Raw genomic sequence first — 19,195 nt, forward strand, 5'->3', positions numbered from 1 at the left:
CTCAATTGAAGTCCACAAATCTTAAAGTTGCCAAGTTTGGGAACCACTGGGATAGATAGATAGATGAAAGAGAGATAAATCTAGATATAGATAACTAATGGGGGTGTGTGTGTGTGTGTGTGTGTGTGTATCAAAGTTTATAGTCCCAGGGTTCACCAGGGCAGCTGAGTGTGAGAGTGACATCTGTGCATTCCTATCGCAGGGAATTTCTTCCTGCCCCCCCCCAAAAAAGGTCATGGGGTGAGCCCATTGATGGCGAAGAGGAAGCCAGGGAGAGCAAAGGGGAAAACAGGTGTTATTAGCAAGCCCAGGAAAGGTGATTTGCATGGGAAAAGGGGAGGCCAGCGCAAGGCTTGTTCTCCTTTGAACCTGTTGCCCCAGGAGACTTTCTGGGAAAAAGCCTTCCCCCCCCTCCCCCCCCCCCCAAAAAAAGAGACTAATTGACTAATAAAGAAATCCTGGAGTTCCTCAGCCTCCCTGGATCCCTTTTACAAGCAGGATGGCTGCTTTGAAGATCTGGGAGCAGAAAAGGAAAAAATGGCACACACTTCAAGTAACAAAAGCAATCACCTTCTTTCCTGGTTTTAAGCCCTTTCCGATTCATGTAAATGTATAATTAGGGTGAAAAAGAGATTCCTCCCTCCCTCCCCACTCCCAAACGACAGCTTTACCTTTTTACAGCTTTACCTTTTTAAAACACTAGTTGAAAGAATAAAGGACAAAGTTGGTCGCTTGTCCTATGTATGTGGCAGGGCAGATTTTGCATGGTATTTCGTAGACTCCTTGGTTTTCTAGCTGGATCTTGTCTTTGGGGTTTCTTAAGATGTTGGCTATTTTTTTGGTCAGTGTTGAAGGCTGTCTTGATATTGTGTTTGTGGAGAATTTTAAAGCAACAAAGCCACATTCCACACCCACCCACCTATATTTATAGAAAAACGGCAGCTCCGATCACGCTTTGCTCGCACAAGCATGAAGCCAAAGGCACCAGCCTGAAGATGACGAGTGTGACCTACACACACACACACACACGTGTGTGTGTATGTGTGCATGTGCTTTAAACACTGGATGGCACTTGAGGTTTGTTTCCATTTTTCTACAAAAGGTACCCTGAATATCAAGCTAAAAATTCACAATTTATAAAAAAAAACACCATCAAAGTACAGCAGTAACTCCCAAAAATTCAACCTTATGTGCTGTGTTATGTCCCACTCAGTTTAGAATTATTTGTGGCAGCCTTTTATTCAAATGCAAGACCCTTCACACTCAGAATAGTCTTGAAGATCTCTGTCCAAATATTTAAGAGGGGACCCAAGTTCATTTTTATTTTCTTATCCTGCATACTCTCATTCCAAACAGTTTATTGCATGTGTTGCAACTTTAAAACCAGAGCATAATGGGTGGGCAGGGAACACACTGCCTGATCAACACACTCTAATCTGAGCAGATAAAACAGTTAACTGCTTGTTTTTGTTCCCTGATGAAAATTTTCCATCACAGGAATGAGAATAAAGTGACAACAAACGTTAAAACTCAAACCACTTGCAGAATGTGCCTGTTAATTTTCAGGCTAAAGTACAGAAAAGTAGTTTCCCAAGCCTTTCTCTTGTATATGTTTTTCTTTGAATAAGTAAAGTTTGTTGCTGATAAAAGATTTTTAGTGTCACGTGAAACTGCTGGTATTTTGGAAGTCGGTAATTCTAAAAGCAGGGCAGAGAAGTTATGTCGAGGGCAACGCCCGTAAAATATAGGCAGAGCTTACAACGTGGCTGCTACTCTGACTTTTGAGCACACCTTATGACCACCCCTGACATAAAAGGTGAATAAAACAGAATTAATATGATTTTTATTCACACTTAACAGTAAGTAAAAAATGAATCCCTGAAGGACAATATTGCAAGATCGTTAACGTCACAAGGCCTAGCTGAGTTTTAGTTGTTCATCAAAAAGAGTTAATTTAAACGTAGGCAAATCCTTTGGGTGCGATGGACAGTCTGAGGAGTTTCCGCAAGCACCCAAAGATGGATGGATAATGGTCACCCACGCATAGGTTAAAAAAACCCAAGAGAGAGATTAGTTGTCTTCAGAATTGGTCTCTGTAGATTCCCAAATATCTTCATCCACAGCAGGAAATGCAGAGACTTCCTCGCTTCGAAATACTTCGTGCTGTCGTGTTTTGTTCGGGTCAAAGTTGAGAGGGTTGGTTAATTGGCGAGGTTCATCCGCCGCAGACCTCTGTACGTGCTCAGGAGTTGGCTGGCTGTCCGATGGAGCGTCTGAATGACCTCCTAAATGAAATCCCAGGCCGTCGTTCTGCAAGATATAGCGGATACACTGCAGGATCACGTTCCTTTCGTGCCGAATGTCCTTTGCTAGAAGCTGTGTGGAAGGGAGAAAAAAATAGAAGGCATATATATATATTAGTCTCCAAAAAGCTCGATTAAAACAACATTGTAAAAATGCGCTCTACATGGGGCTGCCCTTGAAGAGTGTTGGAAGACTTCAGTTAGTCCAGAACGCAGCCGCGCGAGCGATTGTGGGTACACCCAGGTACACCCAAGTTACACCTATCCTCCGCGAGCTGCACTGGCTACCCATTAGTCTCCGGACCCACTTCAAGGTGCTGGTCATTACCTATAAAGCCCTACATGGCATCGGACCTGGGTACCTGAGAGACCGTCTCCTGCCGATTACCTCCCATAGACCGATTAGATCTCACAGGTTAGGTCTCCTCTGGATTCCCTCTGCCAGCCAATGTCGGCTGGCGACTCCCCGGGGGAGAGCCTTCTCTGTTGCAGCTCCAGCCCTCTGGAATGACCTCCCCGTGGAGATCCGGACCCTTACTACCCTCCTGGCCTTCCGCAAAGCCACCAAGTCCTGGCTGCTCCAGCAGGCCGGGGGGCTTGTGAAACATCCAGCCCCACGGAAATTGTGAATGTTGCCTTTTTTTTAAAGTGTTGTCTTTGTCTATTTATCCCCCTTCCCTTGTCTATTGTGAGCCGCCCGGAGTCCTTCGGGAGTGGGCGGCATACAAGACAAACTAAACTAAACTAAACTAAACTAAATGTCTGTAGAGATTCTCAGCCATCCCGGTTGTCCCAAAGATGCTTTTTCAGGAGGAAACTGGACTTTTTTGGTTTTTCTTTGCTTCCTGAAAAAGCACCTTTGGGACAACCGGGATGACTGAGAATCTCTACAGATTGCAATTTGGGATGAAAACCCTTTGAATCATGTGGGTTTAAGGAATGGATTTCCAGAGGAAAAAATTGCAGACTACAGGAAACATTTGCACAAAGAGCGGCCTCGACGACCCTCTAAAAAGGATTCAAATGACCAGCTGTCTGCAAGGAGTAAAAATCCTTCCCTTCCCCACCATCCAGTCAGAGCTGAAGAAGCTTCTTGGAGGAGAAGTGAAACGTCTTCAAAAGAAAAGGAAAAAAAAAAACAAGACAGCCCAGTTGCCTCCTGAAAAAAGCATCTTTGGGACAATGGTGCAAAACAGAGGTAGGTAGGGCCACAACTGAGCCCAAATTTTCCATTGCTAAGTGAAAACAGTTGCATTTTGCCCCATTTTACGACCCACAGTTGTTAAGTGAGTCACTGCCGTTGTTAAGTTGGAAGGGCCACTACTAGAAGTGTTGGAAGTTGAGGACCACTTGTTCTGTATGACATTTACTATTCCATACTTTTTCAATTACTCATAACATCCTGTACACATCGGTGAAATCGGTGTTTTCATGCATTTCAGCAGCTGCTGTTTTTTCTGCCATTTATTGTTCCTGCTGTGCATGTAGTAAACCTTGAGTTGAGGCCGTTGGTTTGGAATAGCCCAGTTTGTAAACTGAGGCACAGCCCAGAGCCTTCTGAGGTTTCTCTGAACAGGCAGGGCTGCAAGGAAGCTGGTCACCTGCTTCCCAGCCATTAAAAAGGTACGGAATGTCAACAAGAGATTTCGAGTTTATCAGGTTTCCACAAAGTAAATTTTTGAACTTTGCAGCTAAACTTATATATATCATGCTCGGAAGCAGTTTGCTGTATAAACACAACGTGCTCAGCCCAAACCAATCAATCTGCCTGAATATACTGGATAAAACCCCATCTGGTTTTGCAGGGTATAGTTTGAGGGAAGAATTTGGGGCTAAAGATTGCAAAAATCCAAATTTCAAGAAGAGAGACCTTTCTATAGGTCCCGTTTTACTTCTGATATATTGGAATATTGCTGAAGTAAAGCCTGTGCTTTTCAGAAGATCTAAGTTCTGATTCCATCTGATCCAATCCATCAGAATAGAGATAGAAGGGACCTTGGAGGTCTTCTAGACCAACCCCCAGCTCAAGCAGGAGGCCCTGTATCATTTCAGACAAACGACTGTCCAGTCTCTTCTTAAAAAACCTCCAGCGATGGAGCACCCACCCCTTCTAGAGGCAAGCTGTTCCACTGGTTAATTGTCCTCACTGTTAGGAAGTTTCTCCTTAATTCCAAGTTGCTTCTCTCCTTGGTTAGTTTCCATCCATTGCGTCTTGTCCTGCCTTCTGGCGGTTTGCAGAAAAGGTTGTCCCCCTCTTCTTTGGGGCAGCCCCTCAAATACTGCAATATTGCTCTTACGTCCCCCCCTAGTCCTTCTTTTCTCTAGACTGGCCAAACCCAAATCCTGCAACTCTTCTTCGTGTGTTTTAGTCTCCAGGCCTCTCATCATTTTACTTACTCTTCTTTGCACTTTTTCTAAGGTCTCAACTTCTGTTCGTAATGTGGTGACCAAAACTAGATGCACTATTTTTTTAAAAAAACTTACTGAGCGTGATTGCCGTTGCAGCAAAATGAACAGCAAACACATTTAATAACCAATAAATAACATTTCTGCCAAACTCCAGGCTAGCTGGATTCTTAAAAGTGCCTTGAAATGATTGAAATTGTTACAATCATGTGACCCTCCAGGACATTGCAACCGTCATAAATATGGATCAGTTTTGCCAAGCGGCTGAATTCTGATCACATGACGATGGGGATGCTGCAATAAAAATAAACTTCCTGACAGTTAGAACAATTAACCAGTGGAACAACTTGCCACCAGAAGTTGTGATTCTCAAACAGAAAGAAGTTTTTAAGAAGAGATTGGACAACTATTTCTTAGACTAGAAGACCTCCAAGGTCCCTTCCAACTCTTCTGTTCTGCTCTACTCTATTCAACCGTCGTAAGTGTGAAAAACAGCCACTGTTTTCCAGTGCCGTTGTGACTTCAGACAGACACTAAACGGACTTTTTCAAAAAGAAAAAACACCAAAACTAATAGTTCTCTTACCATTTCTAGCAAAGTCGGATGATGAGCTTGCAATGCTGGGAACATTTTCTTCTGCCTTTTCTGATTCCTCGTGTTCCTTGAGTGTGATTTTGATCTCCCTGAGGTGGCCACGTTACGTGGCTTAGAGAGAGTCTCTTGGTGAGTCTCGTGCTCGCGGCTTTGAGTGCTATGCGAAGACTGAGGGATCGTTCTGAGAATGGCGTCATCGTTTTCAGTTACGGTCTTTGCTATGGGAGCGGTGGGCTCTAAAACAAAGGATTGAGCAATGAATTAATATGCAAGGGCTCAAAATACCAAACAGCTGTGAAAAGATATCAAATTATGAGCATTATAGTGCAGGTTTGATTTGCATCGAATGGACCAAGTTACTGCTGTTGTAGTTAACACAGGCTATCAAAAAATTAAAAGCCAACTTACTTGTATTTCTTAGAAAAAGTAGGAATCAAAGATATCCATGCATCCTATTTTATCAACTTTTATATTTAACACGTGTCCTGTTATAGGTTTAAAATCCATAGCTTGGAAACTGAATATTATGCAAACCTATCAGACACAGTTTCTTCATGTAGAATTATTTTATGCTCAGATAACTTTTCATACAGTACTGATTCATAAACTGATCACAGCACAAAAACCGTCACTTCCATCTGCTTTTTTTTCTTTTTAAATCACCGCATTGGATGGTAGGAGTTGATATGCTCCATAAATTAGTCTAATCTTCATCTAAAACCAGCTAAACAAACTCTATTCATTTGGGGCACAGTAAATTCCCCGAGTCTCTCGTGCTTGCAGAGTATGAAAAAATACTTTGGACTGAATATGTCGTTTTCACAGATCAGACATTATAGTGGTGTATAACCTACTTCACGGATCCATAATGACACACTAAGGCAGTGGTTCCCAAACTTGGCAACTTTTAAGACTTGTGGACTTCAACTCCCAGAATTCCTCCTAGCTGGCTGGAGAATTCTGGGAGTTGAAGTCCACAAGTCTTAAAGTTGCCAAGTTTGGGAACCACTGCACTAAGGTGAACAGTCCTCCAAATTTTTTTTAAGGGGAAGTAAAGTATCCTAGTTTTTATAGTTTAGATATTTTGTAATTTAGGCGTATGACTGCATAAGGTGGATATTTGTTACTTGCCTATAAAAAGGGGAAACAATGTTAAAATGAACAATCTTTAGCTACTTGCTGCAGATGAAATTAACTACCGACAGAAGGGAATATTTGTAGCTCAAGGTTGCAATAGCCGTTAGACTTATATACCGCTTTACAGTGCTTTTACAGCCCCTCTCTAAGCGGTTTACAGAGTCAGCCTCTTGCCCCCACAACAATGCGGGTCCTCATTTGACCCACCACGGGAGGGACGAGTCAACCTTGAGCCAGTCAGGATTGAACTCCTGGCAGAGGGAATGTTTTTATAGCAATAGCAATAGCCCCTTAGACTTATATACCGCTTTACAATGCTTTTACAGCTCTCTCTAAGCGGTCTACAGAGTCAGCATCCTGTCCCTAACAACATTGGGCACATTTCCCACTTCTTTTTATTTCGCCTTCTTCCGTAAACACCCAGGATGGATGGAAGGGAGCTCAATGCGCTTACCGTCCTGTTCACTCTCGCTTTCGGACAAGCTGCCGTAGTTCACCACCAGCGAGCTGAGGGCCGAGGTCAGCTGTTTCGGAACCACAGTAGCCTCCAAAGCTTGATCTTTGGGAGTTCCCGCCTCTTTGTCGGATTCTGGGAAGAGACAGATAATATTTATTGACGGCTTTGTTTGACATGTGAATGGTAAGCAAGTGAAGGCAACACCTTGGCAAAAAGCGCGCACACACACACACGGATTTTATTTACAAAAATAAAGAGGAGACAAATAAAATGGAGTGGCAGGAGAGTAGAGGCTTTGGGATTTTTCTGGAAAGGCCCAAGGGCTGGACATGTTGAGGGGAGTGGAAATGCCCACTGAAATCATGAACGAAGAGCTTTGAGATGGACAGGGCAAAGAATCTTCTATGGGCCGAAACTGGGTCCTCGCCAAAGGAACGCAGCAAAACCTCAAGACGCACTGAGAGTTACATACCCTCTGGAAATCATACACAGGCTTATAAAAAGGGTGTGATGACACCACCTTTCCTGTAGGAATGCAGGATGTGATAACAACATTCGATAACAGGTGACCTTACTACGGGTTAAAACACTTTTAAAAAATGAATAAAAACCAAACTGTGGAATAACTTCTCTCTAAATACAATGCCATCATCATGCAGCCCCCAACTGGGGTTGCTTATAAATATTGTTAAATAATTTGTTATTTAAAAAGTAAGCCTTGTTTCTATTAGATTATTAAGATCGTTCCTGTAGATTTCCTTAACTGTAGCTGTGAAATTCTCTCTTCTGCAGGACAATCATCAGGATCCCCCCTGGCTTTTTTAGCTGTCAAACAATTTTGATTTATCAAATGAATGGTCTATGTAGATTCTCCATCATCCAGTTGCTGCTTGTCCCAAAGCGGCTTTTTTTTTCAGGAGGCAACTGGACTTTCTTGTTTTTTCTTTTGAAGACATTTCGCTTCTCATCCCAGAAGCTTCTTCAGCTGTGACTGGATGGTGGGGAAGGGAAGGATTTATACTCCTTGCAGACAGCTGGCCGTTTGCATCCTTTGAGAGAGTCATTGAAGCACTTGGAGGTTTATCTATATCTTCAGGATCTCGTGAGTCGTGCAAATGAAGACCGCAAAAGTCCACATTTTGGACCGAGAGGATCCCTGATTTGAAAGAGGGGTCGAAGACACCATCTATGTTAAAATTGAACAGTCCTCTCTCAACAGAGCGGGAGGGAATCATCTATCTCCAATCTGCAACACAGTCCTTTCAGCAGTTCCAAAAAAGGCTCCACGCCCATTTGGGTGTGGCCCTGAGGGCACAGGGAAACAACCAAGTGGCCTCAATGACTCTACAGAAGAATACAAATGACCAGCTGTCTGCAAGGAATATAAATCCTTCCATTTATTTTTTATTTATTTATTTTATTTATGATTTATAGGCCGCCCTTTTCCCTGAGGGGACTCAGGGCGGCTTACAATACATGGGAAGGGGGGTGCAAAACAAAAACATAAGACAGTGCATAAATAAAAATAAAACTATAAAACACAACATTCATTCAACATTCGGGTGGGGCGCATTAAAATCTTTATCCCCAGGCCCGACGGGATAGCCAGGTCTTAAGGGCTGTGCGGAAGGTCTGGACGGTGGTGAGGGTGCGAATCTCCACGGGGAGATCGTTCCAAAGGGTCGGAGCTGCTACTGAAAAGGCTCTCCTCCGCGTAGTCGCCAGTCGGCACTGACTGGCGGATGGAACTCGGAGGAGGCCTAATCTGTGCGATCTAATCGGTCGAAGGGAGGTAATCGGCAGGAGGCGGTCTCTCAAGTACTCAGATCCACTACCATGGAGAGATTTATGGATGGTAAGTAGCACCATTCCCATCATCCTGTCAGAGCTGAAGAAGCTTCTTTGGGCGAGAAGCGAAACTTCTTCAAAGAAAAAAACCCAGAAAATCCAGTTGCCTCTTGAAAAAAATAAGGCACCTTTGGGACTATCCAACCAATTCTTCTTCTATTAACCCCAACAAACTTTCTTACGATGATGGGTTAGTTTAGTCACATGGTCTCCCTTTAAATCAGGGTCCCAACACCATGAGCTATTTCCATGTAGGTGAACTTATGGCACGTGCCCTCTCTGCTGGCACATGCGCCGTCCCCCCCAGGTCAGATCTCCGTGGCGTTTCTTTCGTGAGTTTCTGTTTCCCTGCAAACGTTGAAACAGAAGCTCCCAAAAGAAAAAAAATCTGACCTCTTGCCACACTGCCGGTGTTGGGATGCCCTGCCTCCTGCCAGCCTTTGGGTCTCTGCTGCAGATGCGCACATGTCTGTGCATGCATGTGTGGGAAGTTCATCCAACCCTCTCCCAGAAAAATGAAATATCCTAGGAAATATTGAAAAGACAAGAATATTTCTCTGGATGTGAAAAGTAACAAACATGCTTTAAAAGACAGAATAGTTGCCTGTAGCTTGCTGCCCATCCCCACTTTGTCAATGGGCCATTGAGAAGGCCAGGCTAGCCCACTTTACATAATAAAGACTTCTCCACTGCTGGGGGAAGGGATATTACTCAACTCTCCACATGGCATCTGAGAACTCATCTATACCTGGATTCAAAACAGCCTAGAGAGTAGCCCCCTGTATGGCACCATGGGAGTCTGACAACCAGTCAGAATACATTTCTTACACAGGAACAGGAAACAGAGAGGTGGGACTAAACAGGGTATAAAAAGCCTAGCAAGCCCCTCCCTCAGCCCTTCTCTTCTTCTCCACCAACATTGAAGCATGTGATCCCCTTTTCTGTCCAGGGCTCAAGCCATGTGGCCCTGTCCAACAATAAACCATCTTTCCAAGCAGCCTCCTCTAGTGTCTTTTTCCCCACTTGGAGCTGAACTCAGAAGGACACTTCTTTCAACACATGCACATTCGCACACATGCACCTTTCAGTTTGGGCGTGCGCGCATACAGATTGGGCACCCGGTGGATAAAAGGTTCGCCCTCACTGAGCTATTTCGATCTCTCTTAGGAGAATTCATTCAGGCGGGTTACTTCCTTTTCCTCATTGCTACCAATCCCACGCGGCTACCTCAAGTCCCAAATCTCTCCTGCTGCCCTTCCTTAAAACTGAATTTCTCTTAAATTCGGAGCCCAACCTTCTAAAAGAAGCTTCTCTCCAATTCATTGCGCAAATCAACAATGTGCATCGTTGTTTTTTAAAAAAAGTAAAATACGCAAAAATGGGCAAGGTTTTTTTTTAATTAGTGAAAGAAAACACAATTTCTTCTGTTGTTGCTTAACTAACTGTAAATAAAAACCAAGAGAAGCATCTTACCAGGATCGCTGCTGGCCAGAAGGCTCAGGGGGTCTTTATCCGTCATGGAGTTTTCTGCATCTTCGCAAGGTTTTCTTCTAAGTTTCTCCTCAGCTTCATGGTTGTCTGAACTGGTCCCAGTCGAAGCGTTCAGTGGGACACCTTTGTTGTTAGCAACGTTCCTAGATTTATTCCCGCGCCAATTTGTTCTCCGTTGTGCGTTTCCTTGCTGCCTAGAACCTTCGTTTGGAGGTTTCCACATTCCCTTCATCTTGCTGAAAGAGAGAACGGTTTGTTCCAGGCCACTTCTTGGTTTAATTGTGAGATGCACAAATACCATCCTTCACAAACACCCAGATCCTTGATTTTTTACCTCCCAAGAGCCTGAAGCAAGCTCCTTGTCCTGACAAAAAAAACCCTTTTATTAATTTCCTGTGAATTCTGCTCATTCACATCCAGCAACATCTTTCAAGGGAGGATTTACAGTCACAGACCTTCTCTGGCTTGGAGAGCTGCCAGGACGATATCTGCAAAACTTGGCCAGGAGTCTCGGAGAGTCACGAACCAATTAAGCGAAGTAATTGTCTCCTGCAAACTCCACTCCCCTTTCGCTCCTCTTTTATTTCCTCTGGGAGGGGCCATTCACTGTCCACCTGTGGCCTTCCTCCCAAGTTGACCCCTGTTCTTTAGCTGTTCCTTTCATCTGGCAGCTCTGCGCATCCACACACTGGGAACAGACTCCAGCTGTTTGTCTGCCACACTGATGTCTGACTCTGAAGGCAGCTGATAACTGGCATAGGGCTCTGGCCCCCTCTCTGCCTCCCACACAGTGCCCTCATCAGAGCCTTCCCCAGCCTCTGGGACTGGCCCATGTCCCTCCCCAGCCTCCTCACTGTCCATTCACAGTTCTAGCCAAAAATCAAAGAATTTGAGAAATGCTCAATCCGGAAGAACGGTGACAGATTTTCCTGTCCCAGAATGAAGAGTGAGGCTCTACTCTCCTTTAGCCGATTTCTGGCAGCGACCACGAATCTTTAAAAGTGGAAGCTGTGGTTCTAGAGTGGGCTTTAAAGGGATCTACCTGCACCCATCCGGAGAACAGCTGTACCCCCCCCCCAACAACAGCCATTTTGAAATGATGCTTCCCACGTTACCCAAGTGTTCAAAAAATAGGCCACAAAACCTCAAAAAGATGAAAAGCTGGTTTATTCAGTTGATTAAGAGCCAAGCGGTTACAAGAAGCCTTACCCAAATTGTAAAGTTGTCAGCACTTCTCCCCGACATTCTTTTTCCACCTTTAACGCTTTCTTCTTTTCAATATTTGCCAAAGTCGGGAAATTTCTACAGCGAGACGCAGAAGAGGCTGAGTTAGCATTTAGGACAATGAAGCGCTCAATAAGTTTGGCTCTCAGCCTCACCATCAATCAAACAGCTACATCCATTCATTCATTTTGGGGGCTCATCACAACCCTAATTGGGATAGCTTTCCTGTATTACAGAGTCCTCGACTTACAACGGTTCGTATAGTGACCATTTGAAGTTACAACAATGCTGGAAAAAAAATAAAACTTATGACTGTTTTTTACATTTCTGACTGTGGCAGCTTCCCCGTGTTCACAGGAGCAAAATTCTGACGGTTGGCAACTGACTGGTACGGATGTACTTATTTACTTTTCACAAGTTTTTATTGGCAATTTGGTACCATTTGAAGGGAAAAGTTGATTTAACGAACACCTGTTAAAAGCAGTTACTTTCTCCCGTTCAGGGAGGTTCAGGAGGCAGTGTGGCTGTTTTTTCCTAACACAGCTAAAAGATTGAGTCACACAACCAAGTTTGAAAAACTGACTCGCATTTATGACGGTGTCAGTCTCCCGGGGTCACGTGATTCCCTTTTGCCACCTTCCGACAAGCCCAAGTGAACGGGGGAGCCAGATTCTCTTAACAACCGTGCCACTAACTGAACAACTGCAGTGATTCACTTAACAAGGGTGGCAAGGAAGGTGGTAAAACGGAGCAAGGCTCACTTAACAACTGTCTCTCTTAGCAATGGGAATTTTGGACTCAGTTCTGGTCGTAAGTTGAGATCTAACTTACTTGCTGATCTCTGATTGAACTTCAGCACCATTAACATCGAGTGTATGTTGTGTTCTTTTTTAATCTGTTGTTTTGTATTTTTAACTTTTTTGTATTTGTTTTTAAACTATTTTTATGTAAGCCGCCCGGAATTCTCCGGGATTGGGCGGCATACAAATCTATTAAAACTTAAACTAACTGCGATTGCTTGGGGGGGGGGAGGGGGAATAAATCAATCCTGCAAATTAAAATTTTTCATCCTCAGAGATGCAGGAACAGAGACGGCACCAAGAGATGTTTGGGGGTGCGGGGTGGGGGTAACCCCACCCACCCTCCTCTTCTGCTATTAATAAGCCAGCATTTGTATTGTTACCGACTAAGGCCTGCTCACTTTTTCCTCTCTTCTCTCCACTTTGCAATTTCATCTGGCGTATCTAGTTTGATCCTCTTGGCACCAGGAGAATGCATCTGAGGAGGAAGACACAAACAAAGACACCTCAAAGCATTCGGAAATGTGCGACTCTTTTAAAATTATTTGCAAAACCCCCCAAAAAACTGGGTTAAAATAAGATCAGAGAAAATGATTCCAGTTTCTACTGTGTTTCTCTCGTCCACAGTGATGGAAAGCAGTTCAATCCCTTATGGAGCATTGCTCAAGCTAAATAAGTAAAAAAAGTTATTTTTTTAAAACTCAAAATTAAAAAAAAAAAAACGGGGCTTGTCAACGGATTCCTATTTGTGACGGTTGCAGTGTGATTCCTCTTTTGCGACCTTCCGACAAGCAAAGTCAATGGGGAAGCCAGATTCACTAACCATCAGGTTTCTAACTTAACAACTTTCGTGATTCACTTAACAACTGTACCAAGAAAGGTCGTAAAATGGGACAAATCTCCCTTAACAAATTTCTCCCTTAACAACAGAAATTGTGCGCTCAATTGCAGTCTTAAGTTGAGGACTTTCTGTATGCAATCAGCCTCAAGACTGGGCCATACATTTCGTAATACCTAAAGATCATTCCATAGCCTTCAAAAACAGCTCCATAAAAGTGTTCTGCTGTTTATTCGCTGTAACTGTTTAACAAACGTTTGCAGCCATGGCGGTCAAATTCCAAAAAACCCCAAGATGTGTAAGATAGAAAAATTCAGAAGAAAACTCTTAGGAAAGCAGGCAAATACGTACATTTCTCCAATGGATCTGAACCAGTTTCTCATGTGCTCTAAAGTTACAGCCCTCTTCAGTGCACTGAAAGAACACAGACATTCAAATCAGTTTAGCAACTCACACGTTGAAATTAATTTGATTCCTTCCTCCCCCCCACTTTATTCCTCCTGCATCCTCACCGCTCCTTCTTCTCTATTTTTCAAAATTGAATTAATTCTCTAATTCCAGGGAAGCTTGCTGCTTAATCCCAGCTTAACTGAGATATCTGCAACAACCCTTCTTCTAAAATCTTGACATTAAAGACCATAATACATTTTAATTTTCAAACTACGTAAGTGCAGGTCACTTCAGGAATCTCTCTCTTATGTAGCAACAATTCTACGGAAACCAGAAGTAACTGACTGAGGTTAGCTGGGATCCCAAATGTCATTTCTGGAACAGGGTTTTCCTTTTTCGGCTGAATGGAAAATTATCACCCAAACTGTGGTAGGACTGACCAGTTGAGACATCCTGGCTTGCAGTGCTTATGGGTGGAACGGGCTTGTTTCAAGCTTCCATGCCAGCTTTGAAAAGTTAAGACTCCATGATTATTCAATAATTTATCTAACTAATGCTGCCTGCAGCTATTATCACACACACACCTGCTTGTGCTGAGCGGTGTGTTCCTCATATTTCTCCTTGTTTTTAAAGCCACGGTCGCACGTATCGCAGTAATGGGTAAAAACAGGTTCTTTTCTCTTCTTGTTCTATAAAAAAAAGAAAAGAGGCGTTAATGATGAATTGTTGGACTGACTTCAAGGGCCTTTACAATGAATTTAAAAAAAATAACAACATGCCATCTCAGGCACCACAGATCTGCCCAAAGGACGGCTTGTACGGAAGTTGAACAAATGTTACTAGCCATTAAATGTGACCTTACGAAAGTGCCATTCAGGCAGCATAGCAATAGCAATAGCAGTTAGATTTATCTACCGCTTCATAGGGCTTTCAGCCCTCTCTAAGCGGTTTACAGAGTCAGCATATTGCCCCCAACAACAATCCGGGTCCTCATTTTACCCTCGGAAGGATGGAGGGCTGAGTCAACCTTGAGCCAGTGAGATTTGAACAGCCGAACTGCAGAACTGCAGTCAGCTGAAGTAGCCTGCAGTGCTGCATTTAACCACTGAAAGCTGGAACGCCCACCAGTGGGCGGTAGGGACCAGGTTGACTACCACTGGTCTAGAATCTTTTATTTTTTATGTACTCATTTGTATCCTGCTTTTACTATTTTTATAAATAACTCAAGACAGCGAAGATGTCCAACACACACTTTGCTCTTTCCTGTTTTCCCCACGACAACTACTCTGTGGACTGGATTGGGCTAAGAGAGAGGAACTGGCCCAAAGTCACCCAGTTGCCTTTTAGCAATAGCAGTTAGACTTATATACCGCTTCATAGGGCTTTAAGCCCTCTCTAAGCGGTTTACAGAGTCAGCATATTGCCCCCAACAACAATCTGGGTCCTCATTTTACCCACCTTTTGGGACTAGAATTCTCAGTCTCCCATTTTCTAGTCTTGCACCTTAACCACTAGATCAAACTGGCTCTCATCTTTTGCTTCCTTTTCTGCTTTGCTCACTCCTATAATAAAAGTGCCCCCATCTGAACTGTTTCAGCAAAACAAAACAAATTCCAATTTATGACCTGTGAAACTAGTTTGTTTTAAAGAATGCATTGTTAAAATTAAGTATGGTTTAGCATTTGGACAAAGTACCTATCCGCAGCTAATCAAAGCATAAAGAAAAAGCTTCAATCTTCTTGCAGCCATCCTTGAAGGAAAGGGTGTGTGCCCAACGCAATTTGTTCCTTTTATGATGAATGGGCGATTTGTTATCAAAACAACCAAACACAAGGACAAATAGTTTAGTCCCCGATGTACAAACAGAACGAGGTTCATTTATATTCCTAGGATTATTCACGCCCATCTCGGGAGACAGGAGGAGAAATTAAAGCAGGGCCTGGTTTCACTTTAACAAACTTTCGGTGTTAAATGTGAACCAAGAATCACAACTGGAAAGGAATTTGCTACTGGGCTGTTCACAGGAGCCAAGTTGTCTTCCTCTGTGAGATCCAATACTTCGTACTTCTCTACTAATGTTTGTGGTTTAAAATTGCAAGCCATCTCGAATATTCTTTTCCATCACATTGGTGGTATATAAATCAAGTAATTCAATTACCGGTAACTGATGAATTAAATCCCACTGTTTCCATCTTCATATTTAGCGGAATGTGGCTTTAGTGCTGTAAATGATTTGCTACTGAAGAAAATAAATCGACTGGATATCACTGAATGAGGAGACTTGAGAATGAAGCTGACTAAATTGGAGCCTAATATAAAATCTCTCTGCAGCAGGCATCAAGCACAAGGATCTCACTAGCTTAAGTAGACTAAAGCTGCCATCCTACAACATTTTCCTGGGAGTAAGCCCCATTGGAGAGGATGGTACTTACTTAGGAGTAGACATGCATAGGATTTTGTTGTAAATATGATCTTGAGATGAGCTCAAGTTGTATTTTGAATTTGTTAGGTACTTTATTTTAATATGTATCATAATCAAAGTATTACAGAAAAAGCTTTCATTAAAATTATTTTATATTGAGGCATTTCAGTTCTCCATTATATGTTTTGAAACTTTATTTGCTGTTTTTTCCATCTCCCTTCATACTATTATTTTTTTAAGTTCCTCAGTACTTCTACTGTCTTTTATTCTTTTTATTTTTCTCTTTCATGGATGCCATATTCTTTGGAACCTTTTTAAAACCAAGTTAATGGCCTTTTAGGCTTCCTCCGTGTGAGTAGGAGTTCACTTTTTGAACAGTAATTATATATCACAAGAGGGGGCATCAGGATTTTAGAGATGCTTAGTTGGGGCATAGCCAAAAAAAAGGTTGGGAACCACTGTCCTAGATGAACCTGCGAAGTAAGTTCTTTTTTTCATAACAAAAGAGCGTTTAGCAATAGCAATAGCAGTTAGACTTATATACCGCTTCCTAGGGCTTTCAGCCCTCTCTAAGCGGTTTACAGAGTCAACCTATCGCCCCCCACAGTCTGGGTCCTAATTTCACCCACCTCGGAAGGATGGAAGGCTGAGTCAACCTTGAGCCGGTGAGATTAGAACCGCCGAACTGCAGATAACAGTAAGCTGAAGTGGCCTGCAGTACTGCACCCTAACCACTGCGCCACCTCGGCTCTTCCACGTACAATTTTGTTCCTATGTCCACAACGCTAAGAACTTCAAAACTGAGATAGTAATTGTACCAAACATCTTAATAGCAATAGCACTGAGATTTATGTACCACTTCACGGTGCTTTACAGCCCTCTCTAAGCCGTTTACAGAGTCAGCAACTTGACCCCAACAATCTGGGTGCTCGTTTTACCCGGAAGGATGGAAGGCTAAGTCAACCTTGAGCTGGTCAGGATCAAACTTCTAACCAACGCACCCAGAGGGCTCTTTCTGTCTACAGCATGCTTATGAAAACGTCTGTGTTCCTTTTGTTGAAATCAGAAATAGAAACCAAAGTGGCTCCATACAATTTGCTCTCAACTTGCAATTAAATACCTTCTGTTTGTGTTTCCTGCCTTGACAGGCTCCAGCTTGTGGCAATCCGGTTTGTTTCACCTGCCAGTCTTCACCAAAATGAGGATGCCTGCCTTCAGTTGGAATTAAGGGTTACAAAATAAATAAATAGAAATAGAATAGAAACATAAATGCAATTCTCTTCAGGAAAGGAAAGCACCGTAAACCCTTAGTATAAACTCAACTTTCTCATCAAGGATGCATTAAAATTTGTTTGCTGCTCATCTGGCGGCTAGGCAACTCTGAGGAACTTACAACATTGAAAATAAAAAAAATAGATGGATGATATATGGATGGATAGATAGCAGATTCCCATCTTCCTCTGTACATTCTGCTTCCTGTCTTTGAGTCGTAGCCTGTAGTTTTACTGTGATTTTATATGTGTGGGGATGTGAATGCACGCATGTGTGTTATACATATATATGGTACATGCATATTCCAAGCAAAGCCAGAATCCATACACAGACTCTTATTATTCATACTGTAACAATAGTTGTAATAGTTCTTGATGGGCTGATCCCATCTCTTCTCTCTACATTTTGCTCCTTTCTTCTCTCCCCATCTTTTACTTAAATCCCATATTTTTTTGGGGGGGGGGAGGGAGATATTACTGTGATTTGTTTATGGGATATGCTATCGTGTGTGTGTGTGTGTGTGTGTGTGAGAGAGAGAGAGAGAGAGAGAGAGAGAGAGAGGGAGGGAGGGAGGGAGGGAGGGAGGGAGGGAGAGAGAGAGAGAGAGAGAGAGAGAGAGAGAGAGAGAGAGAGAGAGGGAGGGAGGCGGTATTCAGCAGGTTCTAACCAGTTCTGGAGAACCAGTAGAGGAAATTTTGAGTAGTTCAGAGAACCGGCAAATTCCACCTCTGGCTGGCCCCGCCCCCATCTATTCTTTGCCTCCTGAGTCCCAGCTGATCGGGAGGGAATGGGGATTTTGCAGTATCCTTCCCCTGCCATGCCCACAAGCCACGCCCATAAAACCAGTAGTAAAAAAATTTGAATCTCACCACTGTGTATGTATCTGTGTGTATGTGTATATACACACCCACACATATATAGTGTATAGAGATATATTTGTGGTATGCTATATAGTGTATATAGATATAGTGGTCATAGATATAGATGATAGATATATTGATATATAGTGTATATATATATGTATGTATATGTGTGTGGTGTGTGTATGCATGTATGTATGTATGTATGTACATATGTGTTGCATTTGTGCTGACAATGTTACAAAGGCAACAGTAAAAATAACGGCTTTCTGTCTGGATGGTCTCTTGTGATGAGCCAATAGACAGAGAAAGGAAGCAGTTTGCTTCCTCCCATATTTGGGCATACCAGGGGTTGTGACACAAAACACATACACACATATAGTGTGTATATTTGTGGTATATTATGTAGTGTATATAGATATATTGGTCATATAGACAGACAATGATAGATATATTGATATATAGTGTATATGTGGATATATGTGTGTGTATATATACACACACACAGTGTATATAGATATATTTGTGATATATTATATGGTGTATATAGATATAGTGGTCAAGGATATAGGTGTGTGTGTGTGTATGTATATGTATATTTTTGTGTTTTATAGACATATACACACCGCAATAGCATATCCCAAGCGCACACAAACACCCAAACCACAGTAAAAATCCCAATAAAAACGGGGGATTCGAGGAGCAAAAGAGGGAAGGAGCCGAATGTAGAGATCCGCCCATTACAGTATTATTAATAACAGAGCCTGGATTCCGGCTCCCCTTGGCCGCCCTCAGACCGGCTTCCCCCAACTTCTCTCCCTCCCTCCGCAGCCGCAGCAACAACCGCCCTGTGAGGGAGACCCTCGAGGGGGCTGATGGGAAACGTCTTCCAGCCCGGGGACTTTCGGGCCTGCTGAAACCCACCTGGGCGTGGCGGAGGGGGCTGGGGCGGGGCCCAGTGCCAGGGCCCGGGGCGTCCCGGCGGCCAGTGCCCGGCGGCGCCCCAGGCTGGAAACTGAGGCGGCGGCGGCGGCGGTGGATGATGATACCAAACGTCCATGTTTTTCCTTGCTGGGCCACACGTGCGACTCCGTCTCCTCGGCGACCGCGTCACTTCCGGCGCAGCGACCGTGGCGTTTGTGGGAAGCGCCGG

General features: G+C 43.3%; 1 protein-coding gene across 1 annotated transcript; it reads right to left on the bottom strand.

Moving 5' to 3' along the window:
• Positions 1-1,821: 1,821 nt before the first annotated feature.
• Positions 1,822-19,170, bottom strand: NUFIP1 (nuclear FMR1 interacting protein 1). The gene is made up of 10 exons (XM_032226496.1): positions 18,967-19,170; positions 17,031-17,122; positions 14,073-14,177; positions 13,450-13,512; positions 12,662-12,738; positions 11,446-11,538; positions 10,219-10,472; positions 6,895-7,029; positions 5,295-5,539; positions 1,822-2,376 (listed from the first exon to the last, which is right to left on the bottom strand). Exons 1-10 carry the CDS (start codon positions 19,100-19,102, stop codon positions 2,071-2,073), a joined length of 1,506 nt encoding a protein of 501 aa, XP_032082387.1. The 5' UTR covers positions 19,103-19,170; the 3' UTR covers positions 1,822-2,070.
• Between the last annotated feature and the right edge of the window lie 25 nt (positions 19,171-19,195).

The sequence above is a fragment of the Thamnophis elegans genome, chromosome 11 (assembly GCF_009769535.1).
Source record: "Thamnophis elegans isolate rThaEle1 chromosome 11, rThaEle1.pri, whole genome shotgun sequence".
NCBI lineage: Eukaryota > Metazoa > Chordata > Lepidosauria > Squamata > Colubridae > Thamnophis > Thamnophis elegans.